This window comes from Dendronephthya gigantea, unplaced genomic scaffold (assembly GCF_004324835.1).
Source record: "Dendronephthya gigantea isolate DGI-Jeju-01 unplaced genomic scaffold, DenGig_1.0 000005F, whole genome shotgun sequence".
Lineage (NCBI taxonomy): Eukaryota > Metazoa > Cnidaria > Anthozoa > Malacalcyonacea > Nephtheidae > Dendronephthya > Dendronephthya gigantea.
In genome coordinates this window covers 44,774-56,782 of record NW_021163015.1, presented here as the reverse complement: position 1 = coordinate 56,782, position 12,009 = coordinate 44,774, and the positions used below count along the sequence as shown (strand labels likewise).

The 12,009-nt window shown below is 36.5% G+C and overlaps 1 protein-coding gene and 1 pseudogene across 2 annotated transcripts; both read left to right on the top strand.

Moving 5' to 3' along the window:
- LOC114516317 (ryncolin-2-like) lies at window positions 1-4,544 on the top strand. Of its 2 annotated transcripts, XM_028535756.1 has the most exons (6): window positions 1-488; window positions 1,179-1,215; window positions 1,328-1,557; window positions 1,958-1,997; window positions 2,626-3,003; window positions 3,880-4,544. In XM_028535756.1, exons 1-6 carry the CDS (start codon window positions 486-488, stop codon window positions 4,131-4,133), a joined length of 942 nt encoding a protein of 313 aa, XP_028391557.1. In that variant the 5' UTR covers window positions 1-485; the 3' UTR covers window positions 4,134-4,544. The 2 variants fall into 2 exon arrangements, with proteins under 2 accessions (XP_028391557.1, XP_028391556.1); XM_028535755.1 differs by lacking the exon at window positions 1-488 and having other exon boundaries at window positions 1,095-1,215.
- Window positions 4,545-7,475: 2,931 nt separating this feature from the next.
- Window positions 7,476-10,129, top strand: LOC114515838 (annotated as a pseudogene).
- Window positions 10,130-12,009: the final 1,880 nt, after the last annotated feature.

The following is a 12,009-nucleotide window of genomic DNA, read 5'->3' as shown; positions in this document are numbered from 1 at the left end:
AGCGCTGTTCGAAAACGCACATGTATTGCACAAGATTTGACAGCGCTTAAACACACAAGAAATCATTTGTTTGTGTCCATATTGTAGAATGAAAAATAGTGCACGGAACTTGTTCTCGCTGTCATGAAGTAATGAAATATACCTGCGAGCCTAATTTTGAGAAACGTCATAGGCAGGACTCGCAATAACAGCCACTGGCAAATCCCTCGCGGAAAGGAACGCTTTTTGTCCGTTTCAACCTAATCAAAATAACTTTCGGCTTCGCTTTTGTGAAACTAAACTATTTTTATGATATATATTTTACAAACAACTATACGCTTTAATTACTCAATTAAGTATTTATGAGTTATGACCATTTATCGCAAGAGAGAAATAATATATTAGCTTCGTTTTTATTTTATTGAAAGTGTAGGGGTACGTGGTGTAGTGAGACTATTATGTGGACTACAGAGAAAGGCGGTTGAGAAGGAGGATTTAAGATCAAAATGGTTTGTCCCATATTTTTGCTTCAGATATTTTTATGTACCTTACAACAGGTATGGTTTAAACCCGCCGCACACGAGAGCTATTAGCTGAGCTAAAGACCTTGTGTAGCTGTTAACTCATGGATTTCAGGCTGAGCTAACTGCTAACTGTGCTACGCGAAATCGTTAGCACAGTTGATAGCTCTTGTTTGCTGCGGGCTTAATGTCAAAAGTGCATTAGTCGATAAGTGCATTATTCAACAACGAGTATGACATCGCAATAAAAATAATAAAATATTCAACGTCTAGTCGTTGATATATAAAAGTAACAGAATAAAATTTTCCCCACGTCATGTGTACTGCAGTAATGCACAGCGGACGCTACAGCTTTCAGAAGACAAAAATGTTGCGGCCTTCTCCTGCTACTCGTGCGTGATTTTGTCTTTTTTTTCTTTACCGCGCAAGACATCAAACCAGAAATTATTACTGCACACATGCGCTTGCTCATTACAATGAATAGAGTATAAACATATTCATAAGTAGCATAATTACGCCCAAGACCTGCTGACTTATAACCTGCTTTGTTGATTGCATCTAAGCGTCATTTAAGCGACTGCTTGTCGAAGAAAGCACAGTTGACGACCTCGTGAAATCATGTTTAAAGAAATAACCTTGATCTTACTGACAATCAAAATTTCACGTATCTCTTCACAGAAATGTTCTTCCGAGATTTTTACTACTATTAGAAACGGTAATATCTCGGTTGCTTTTTCCTAGTTAAAACGAATCGGGTTACTAGGGTTGATGAACTTTTTCCTTTGATTATTTCCTTTCCCTTACCTTAACATTTTTGCTACTTTTAGGAGGTCCGTCTTTACGTCCAGAAGATATCATATCAAATCATACCGTCAACTACGGAATTCTCCCGATAGAATGTTACGAGCTCTGCCAAAAGGAACCGAAATGTATTGGATTCAACTACAGAGACAAGATCGATGTTGTGAACTGCCAACTGACTAACATCACTGGAAAGGGAAATCACTTTGAAACAACGGAAGAAGGGGAATGGATACTAATGAACGATAATAAAGCCGTATGTATTTGCAAAGTTACTGTTTATAAAGAGCTTGTGTGGAGAGAAAATATATAGCGGATAAGTCGTAAATTAAACCTTTAACTTAGGCAACAACAAAAAACTCATCCAGACGACGAACGTCTAGCTAAACTTTCATGTTTTACTCGTCATACGTACTCCAGCGTACTTCATGCAATAATTTCCAAAGGTCTCTTCACACCAATCGAATTTTGTTGGATCATTTTCCCTTCTGATGGATGTTTTACAGTCTGGTAATTGTCTTGCATATGGGCAGCAAAGCACTGAAGCTAACGCAGTTCTGCTTTATGAATTACTCACTATATTCCATACCTCAGAGGTTAATTGGATACAAAATAATTGGATTATGCGAACAGACCCTAAAATCATTCTCTTTTAGGAAAGAAACGAGGACGAGAAGAGCAAAAATGACACTTCAGGTATTCTCAAGGAAGGACAATTGCAGTAAAACTTTCCTTAACTTCCTCCCCTTAGCCTCTTACGCACGCATTATCATACGTTATTATTTATTTAAACTAATTCACAGCCTTTTAATCCCTAACAGCCCATGCATGTGTGGAACCGTCATGTCTAACGAACGACGTCATAGCATCAAATAAGCGATGCTTTACGCTGTCGCGTTCTTTGTACATTCGTACACGCACGTAAAACTTAAAATCATTAATTTTTTAAGTGATACTTATGACATCAACGATTGAATCTATAAATGCATATAATAGGGTTGGATTCTGTTGAAGATTTGGCGTGTTTTTTCTGCAATAAAAATAATTATATAACAACTTAGACGGTTCTTTTTATTCCAACTGTCTTACGATTTTCTACTGATTCCTTCGTAAACCGATTGTTACGTTTATAAAATATGCTGAAGTATACTGTGTTGCTCACTGTGCTGAGAATTTTCAATTTTTTATTCATATACATGCAAATTTAACTCTCTCTAAAGACTGGAACAGTCAAATAGTTTCAATTTTTCAATTGCCAACAACGTCAGTTTCCAGGAGGATATCGCATATGGATCATATTCTTTGATATTCTACAATTCTTTAGCTAGAAGCTGCGCCCATCTGTACGGTTTAGGAGTGAGAAAAGATGGTGTTTATACCATCAATCCTGACGGCCTGGGACCGTTCCAAGTCAGATGTAATATGAGCATAGACGGTGGAGGCTGGACCGTGTTTCAAAGAAGACAAGATGGAAGTCAAGATTTCTACCTTGGATGGTCAGACTATAAAGCAGGCTTTGGTGATCTTGATGGCGAGTTCTGGTTGGGCCTTGATAAAATACATCGTTTGTGGAAATCTGGCCAAAATGTTTTAAGAGTTGATTTGATGGATTTCAATGGCGCTGAACGTCACGCTAAATATGGAACGTTTAGTGTGGCTGATGAATCAGACAAATACAGATTGAATATTGGCAGTTATTCAGGTAAATCAAACTTTGGGATAGATTTTGACATTTTTATTTAATCGTACATAATAGCAGGTTACACGAATCACGTAAATTTCAACAAAAATATTTGTTTATATCAAGTCATTTAAGAACTATATATCACGCAGTTTATATAACGCATAGGAAGATTTAAACATCATATTTCATGGTTGTACGCTGGTTTTCACAGCTAATAACACCACCACTAAATTTTGCATTGACCATATTAATTTTTTTGCATTTTGATTATTCTTAATAATTCGTTTGATTATTTTCGTCAGCAAAAAACGAGGAGGTAATCAAGCGATTCATAAAAATTAATTATCTTGCATTCTCTCTCTGTGCTACTTTTGGGGCGCGATGCGAGATTATTACACATTTTTCATTACGATTTGTTGAAGTTGAACTTTATATTTGTAATGAAACGAAGGATAACTAAGAATGGCTTAAAATGATTCTCTATTTCATATGAATATTTCTAGCAATTTCACAAAACGCTTGACAACTAAAAACAGCATAGTCAGAAAATTGACCGAGCGGTTGATAAGATTACAGACCTTCAAGATGATTTAGAGCTCCCCAGATTGACAAATGCAGCTGGTTTTCACACGCGTGAATGAACGCAATCTAATCGATACCGTGCAGATTAGCCGGTTAGAGATAAAGTAAACCAAACTGGTAAAATTGCAGGAAAGGAAGGCAATTTTGGTTTGCCTCGTCGAATTGAACCTACGCCGATGCGATTTAACGGCAATATCTTCACCCCTACTACCCTACTTTGCATTTCATCATGCAAAATTTAAAAAATAATATTATATACGTTTTGGTTTAAATTCTTTTTCGATTGGGGATTTTTTTTGTATTTCTTAAAAGGTACCACAGGTGATTCTCTTACTTATCACAATCAAATGCAGTTTACTACCAAGGATAGTGACAATGATGTTGATAGTAGTAATTGTGCTACGGCCTGGAAAGGTGCTTGGTGGTACAGGAGCTGTCATCGTTCTAACCTCAATGGCCTGTACCTGGGTGCAGGTCAAAATGATGCCAGTGGAATAAGATGGTACTATTGGCATATTTATTCATTGAAAATGACGGAGATGAAAATTCGTCCAAACCAGTTCTAAGAAAAGAACGAGTTTTAGCAGGGAAGAAACATATGCCAAGAACATATAGTGTGTTGATATTTAATTGTAAATAGAACAATGCATACAAATCAATTTGTGATTGTTTACTATCATTCTAGTCGCAAAAAATACTCTATTTATATTATAACGGTCTAATAACAGACCTAAGTTAGTGATAGTTACTAAGGATGCAAAAATTCAAACCTGTTTACATTAACTCGGTTATCCGATATTCAAAGAATTGTAGAATAACTTTGAGTAAGTAGTCTTTATAAAACCAAGTTGCAAGAATATCGTAATGTTTAGGGATGTTTAATTAAAGCGACTGCCAGAGATCATATTTTTTACTTATTTCAATGCCCTCAAAGTCATTTCACGCTAATGGTTTGATCTCGAGTATCCGGGATCATAAAACCCTAACCAAATGAATACGTTTGAAACTTTTGACTCCAATAAAGTTTTATAGTACCTGACCAATCAAAAGATGTGATTGAAAAACAACTCGGAGGTCTTCCTTTTCACAGTCAAAAATGTTACTATGCAGGCATTTACGAAATCTAAGGGGCTGCTTACATAAGCTCGGTTAACTGAGATTCAAAGAAGTTAAAATCGAAAAAGGTGAAATTTTGTAGTTGTGACGGTAGAAATTTTTAATGTCTGAGCCCTGAATAAATACATTTAATATTCATTTTTTGTAAACTTACGTTTTGATTGATCGATTTGTATACCACGCTAGGGTATAACATCGCGTCAATCTTTTTGTACAAACTACGCTCTTCGAGCTCAGTCTGTTTAAAAAGACCTATGTTTCTCGGTAAAGACCTAGCGCTTGGTTAATAAGAAGTTATTCATATAAATCATACGATCTTATTCAGTGTTTTCGACGTCAGCCGGCTCATTGGCAGTGCTTGTCAAAAAAAGAGAAAATGCAGTATACTTGCTCTTATCAACAACTGCACTTCAACAATTCAATGTTTTCACTATGTAAAATTCTCGTATTGATGCATTTTATACTATCATGCACTGAGTGATTTGATATTTAGCCCCCTCCTTAAAATGACAGCTATTTTGATACAAGCCTGTGATTCCATATAAGAATTAGCTAGGAAAGCGGTATAATCCATGAATGTAGGCCGTTTTTGTGACATCGCTGGGCATTTTAAGACACTGGTCTTGACGGATTACGACCAGTGTAAAACGTTTGCCTAATAAATAAACGTTTATCGAGCTTACATGAAGCATCAGCAATGTCAAAAGACTGGGTCAAGGATTGTGATTGGTGAAAAACAAAAACTTCACTTCCGGTTAACATACGTGTTGTCAAAAACTTTACTTGCTTCAGTTCATTAATGTTTTATTAGGTTTATTATGATAATAGAGAGGTTAAGATACCCGTAAAAGAGAGAAACACTGATGGAAATTCATTGAACAAAATAAGTCTATTCGTAACCGTACACCGGAACCGGGGTATCTTAACCTCTCTATTTATTAACATCATAATTACCAAAAAGCTAATGCATAGAAGTACCGATTATCCATTCAGGACGACGTTTTACTTACACTAATTAAACTAAGAGGGGTTTAAAACGGCGCTTTCTAACTTCGAAAGTTATTTGATGATGTGCATAGTTCATAAACAAGCACGATAATGGTGTTTTTCCAATGGTCGACATGTCATGCATAACAGGGTTCGCCAGTGGATTGTGCTTATATGCGTCTAAAATGCTAGTAAAGCCCATCTCACACGAGAGCTATCAGCTGAGCTAACGACCTCGCGAGGCAGTTAGCTCAGCCCGTCCGCACACGAGAGAACCTTGCCTCTCGAGACGAATTCCTCACAAAAACTATCGCACACGAGAGAAACTTGCTGAGCTAACAGACTTGTGAGGTATTTATTTAGCTCAGTTGATAGCTCTCGTGTTTGGCGGGCTTAAGAGCTTGCCTGATTGCTGTCAACCAGCGCTCTTCGAAAACGCATACGTATTGCGCGAGATTTGACAGCGCTTAAACACATAATATAAGAAATCATTTGCTTGTGTCCATATTGATGAATGAAAAATAATGCACGGAACTTGTTCTCGGTTGTCATGAAGTAATGAAATATACCTGCGAGCCTAATTTTGAGAAACGTCATAGGCAAGACTCGCAATAACAGCCACTGACAAATCCATCGCGGAAAGGAACGCTTTTTGTCCGTTTCAACCTAGTCAAAATAAATTTCCGCTTCGCTTTTTACAAACTAAACTATTTTTATCTTCTATATTTTACCAACAGCTATAAGCTTAATTACTCAATTAAGTATTTATGAGTTATCATTACTTTATCGCAAGAGAGAAATAATATATTAGCTTCGTTTTTATTTTATTAAAAGTGTAAAAGTACGTGGTGTAGTGAGACTATTATGTGGACTACAGAGAAAGGCGGTTCAGAAGGAGGATTTAAGATCAAAATGGTTTGTCCCATATTTTTGCTTTAGATATTTTTATGTACGTTACAACAGGTACGGTTTAAACGCGCCGCACACGAGAGCTATTAGCTGAGCTAAAGACCACGTGTGGCTGTTAGCTCATGGTTTTCGGGCTGAGCTAACTGCCTCGCGAAATCGTTAGCACAGCTGATAGCTCTTGTTTACGGCGGGCTTAATGTCAAAAGTGCATTAGTCGATAAGTGCATTATTCAACAAGAGTATGACATCGCAATAAAAATGATAAAATATTCAACGTTTAGTCGTTGATATATAAAAGTAACAGAATAAAATTTTCCGCACGTCGTGTGTTCTGCAGTAATGCACAGCGGACGCTCCAGCGTTCAGAAGACAAAAATGTTGCGGCCTTCTCCTGCTACTCGTGCATGATTTTGTCTTTTTTTTCTTTTCCCGAAAGACATCAAGCCAGAAATGATTACTGCACACATGCGCTTGCTCATTACAATAAATAGTGTATAAATATATTCATAACTAGCATAATTACGCCCAGACCTGCTGACTTATAACCTGCTTTGTTGATTGCATGTAAGCGTCATTTCAGCGAGTGCTTGTCAAAGTAAGCACAGTTGACGACCTCGTGCAATCATGTTTAAAAAAATAACCTTGATCGTACTGATAATCAAAATTGCACGTATTTCTTCACAGAAATGTTCATCAGCGATTTTTATTACTATTAGAAAAGGTACTACCTCGGTTGCTTTTTCTTAGTTAAAAAGAATCGCGTTCGTAGTGGTCGAGAACTTTTTCCTTTGAAAATTTCCTTTCTCTAACAATTTTCGCTACTTTTAGGAGGTCCGTCTTTACCTCAAGAAGAAATCATATCAAATCACCGTCAACTTAAGAACTCTACCGAAAGAATGTCTCGAGCTCTGCCAAAAGGAACCGAAATGTGTTGGATTCAACTACAGAGACAAGATCAGTGTTGTGAACTGCCAACTGACTAACATCACTGGAAAGAGAAATCACGTTGAAACAACAGAAGAAGGGGAATGGATACTAATGAACGATAATAAAACGGTATGTAAAATATATTTTAGATTCGCAAAATTACTGTTTGTTTTTAAAGAGTTTGTGTGCATTTCCAAAGACTGTTCGCACAAATTTTGTTAGATCCAAATCCCTTTCTGATGGATGTTTTTATAGTCCGTTAATTTTCTTGTATGTGGGCAGCAAATGAACTGAAGCTAAAGCAGTATACTGCTTTATCAATTACCCACTATATTGCACACGTCAGAGGTTAATTGGATACAAGAAAATTAGATCGTTTGAAGAGACGCTAAAATCATTCTCTTTCAGGAAAGAAACGAAAACAAGAAGAGCAAAAATGACACTTCAGGTATTCTCAAGGAAGGACAATTGAAGTAAAACTTTCTCTCACTTCCTCCCCTTAGTCTCTTACACACGCATTATCATATGTTATTATTTATTTAAAACTAATTCACAGCCTTTTAATCCCTAACAGCCAATGTGTGGAACAGTCATGTCTAACGAACTGTCATTTCTGCTTTCCGCTGTCGCGTTCTTTCTACATTTGTACATGCACGTAAAACTTAAAATCATTTTTAAACGATACTTATGAAATCAACGATTGAATCTATAAATGCATATATAGGGTTGGATTCTGTTGAAGATTTGGTGTGTTTTTTCTGCAATAAAAATAATTATATAACAACTTAGACGGTTCTTTTTATTCCAACTATCTCACGATTTTCTACTGATTCCTTCGTAAACCAATTGTTTATAATTTATCATGAATGTATGAATGTGCACCCTCTTACGTTTATAGAATATGCTGAAGTACACTGCTGCTCAGTTTGCCTAAGAATTTTCTATTCATATTCATGCAAATTTAACTCTCTCTAAAGACTGGGACGACAGTCAAATAGTTTCAATTGCCAACAACGTCAGTTTTCAGGGGGGTATCGCACATCGATCTTATCTCAATATTTTTACAATTCTTTAGCTAGAAGCTGCGCCCATCTGTACGGATTAGGAGTGAGGAAAGATGGTGTTTATACAATCAATCCTGATGGCCTAGGATCGTTTCAAGTCAGATGTAATATGAGCACAGACGGTGGAGGCTGGACCGTGTTTCAAGGAAGACAAGATGGAAGTCAAGATTTCTACCTTGGATGGTCAGACTATAAAGCAGGCTTTGGTGATCTTGACGGCGAGTTCTGGTTGGGCCTTGATAAAATACATCGTTTGTGGAAATCTGGCCAAAATGTTTTAAGAGTTGATTTGGTGGATTTCAATGACGCTGAACGTTACGCTAAATTAATATGGAACGTTTAGTGTGGCTGATGAATCAGACAAATACAGATTGAATATTGGCAGTTACTCAGGTAAATCAAACCTTGGGATAGATTTTGACATCTTTATTTAATCGTACATAATAGCAGGTATGCAGCGATTACACGAATCACGCTAATTTCAACAAGAATATTTGTTTATATCAACTCATTTAAGAACTATAAATCACGCAGTTTATATAACGCATAGGAAGATTTTAAACATCATATTTCATGGTTGTACGCTGGTTTTCACAGATAATAACACCACCATGCACTAGTTTTTGCATTGACCATATTAATTTTTATGCATTTGGATTATTCTTAATAATTCGTTTGACTATTTTCGTCAGCAAAAATCGAGGAGGTAATCAAGCGATTCATAAAAATTAATTATTTTGGATTTCTCTCTGTGCTACTTTTGGGGCACAATGCAAGATTATTACACAAGTCATTTTGTCATTACGATTTGTTAAAGTTTAACTTAATATTTGTTAATGAAACGAAGGATAACTAAGCATGGCTTAAAAAGATTCTCTATTTCATATGAATATGTCTAGCAACTTGACAAAACGCTTTGACCACTAAAAACAGCATGGTCAGAAAATTGACCGAGCGGTTGATAAAATTACAGACCTTCAAGATGATTATTTTAGAGCTCCACCGATTGACAAATGCAGCAGGTTTTCATACGCGGTAATGAACGCACTCCAATCAATAGAATCGATACCATGCAGATTAGCCGTTTAGAGATGGAGTAAACTAAACTGGTAAAATTGCAGGAAAGGCAGGCAATTTTGGTTTGCCTCGTCGAATTGAACCTACGTCGATGCGATTTAACGGCAATGTCTTCACCGCTACAATACCCTACTTTTCATTTCATCATGCAAGATTTAAAAAAATAATATTACCTTTTGGTTTAAACTTTTTTCCATTGAGGAGTTTTATTGTATTTCTTAAAAGGAACCGCAGGTGATTCCCTTTATGTTCACAATCAAATGCAGTTCACTACCAAGGATAGCGACAATGATGCTCGAAGTTATGAGAATTGTGCTAGGAGATACAAAGGTGCTTGGTGGTACAACCGCTGTTATATTTCTAACCTCAATGGCCTGTACCTGGGTGCAGGTCAGAATGATTTCAGCGGAATAAGATGGATCAGGTGGCACTATCATTCTATGAAAAAGACAGAGATGAAAATTCGTCCAAACCAGTTCTAAGAAAAGGACGAGCTTTAGCAGGGACATAAATATATTTACTTCCAAGAACATACAATACAGTAGGTTGATTTTTTTAACTGTAAACAGAATAATGCATGCAAATCAATTTGTGACTCTAGTCGCAAAAAATACTCTATTGATATAATAACGGTATAATAACAGACCTAAGTCAGTAATAATCACTAAGGATGTAAAAATTGAGAATTGTTTCCATTAACTCGGTTATCCGATGTTCAAAGAATTGTAAAATAAATTTGATGTATTAAAAGTAGTTTTTACCGAAGACAGTAGCTGAACCAAATGAATAGTGTTCAATTGAATAATTCAATGACAATGTTCTCATTATGCAATATTCTCGTATTGACGCATTTGATACTAGGGAGGTTAAGATCATCTTCCACTACCAGTACCGATACGAAAATACATGACGTATTACAGTTTGGCAGCGCGGAAATTTTAAAGCGTTAAGATTGTGACTTCCGTAAGAAGTAAATGAACATGGCTGAGTATAGCGGCTGTATTCACATCAAAAACTCTAATCACAATCCTTAAGTCTCACGAAACAAAGTAGAAATATTATACAACTAAAACCTAAATAATATTATTTGAAAACTACTGCAGAAAATGACAATAATACAGTTAATATATTTCGGTACTTCGCCTACCTATCCACTTCCATTTTCAGCCCCAAAACGGTACTCGCGACTTCCAGTGTTGTCACATTTTGGACGATTGTTACATCTGCGCATGCGCGTGACTGATTATTGGTATCGGTACTCGTAGCGAAAGCCGATCTTAACCTCCCTACTATCATACACTGAGTGACTTGATATTTAGCCTGCTTCTAAAACGGAAAACATTTTAATACAAGCCTGCGATTCCACATAGGAATTAGAAAAGCGGTATACTCCATGAATGTAGGCCGTTTTTGTGACATCGCTCAGTGCGCCTAAGAATTTTCTATTCATATACATGCAAATTTAACTCTCTCTCTAAAGACTGGAACAGTCAAATAGTTTCAATTCCCAACAACGTCAGTTTTCATCGTTCCAAGTCAGATGTAATATGAGCATCGACGGTGGAGGCTGGACCGTGTTTCAAAGACGAGAAGATGGATATCAAGATTTCTACCTTGGATGGTCAGACTATAAAGCAGGATTTGGTGATCTTAACGGCGAGTTTCGGCTGGGTTTTGATAAAATACATCGTTTGTCCAAATCTGGCCAAAATTTTTTAAGAGTTGATTTGATGGATTTCAAGGGCGCTAAACGTTACGCTAAATATGGAACATTTAGTGTGGCTGATGAATCAGACAAATACAGATTAGATATTGGCAGTTATTCAGGTAAAGTAAGATCTATAGATTCTCAGTGTAAATTATGTGGGTAATGAATGTTTTAAAAACTAAAAATCTACACTATTTATAAGCATACATAATCATCGTCATATATCAGAATTAAACGGCGAACTGAAAAAAACTTAGCCATTTTTTACTGTTTTTCATTGAGGTGTTTTATTAAATATTCTTAAAAGGTGACGCAGGTGACACTCTTACTATCCATAATCAAATGCAGTTCTCAACCAAGGATGGTGACAATGACCTTCGGAGTGGTGATTGTGTTGAGACATGGAGGGGAGCTTGGTGGTACAAGGACTGTAATTCTTCCAACTTCAATGGTCTGTACCTAGATGCGGGTCTGATGCATGGCCCTGGGATAGTATGGAGTTATTCAGTGGCACGATTATTCACTGAAAAAGACGTAGATGAAAATTCGTCCGAACCAGTTTTAAGATTAAGGTCAGCTTTAGGAAAGTTAAACATATTGGCTTCCAAGAACGTTACGTTTGTAGGGGTTTTGAATCGTAAACAGAACAATGCA

Coding starts and splice junctions, on each gene's coding strand:
- LOC114516317 (XM_028535755.1), top strand. CDS start 1,119: ATGTTTAAAGAAATAACCTTGATCTTACTGACAATCAAAATTTCACGT. Junction 1,216..1,327: donor TTTTACTACTATTAGAAACG/GTAATATCTCGG, acceptor TGCTACTTTTAG/GAGGTCCGTCTTTACGTCCA. Junction 1,558..1,957: donor TAATGAACGATAATAAAGCC/GTATGTATTTGC, acceptor ATTCTCTTTTAG/GAAAGAAACGAGGACGAGAA.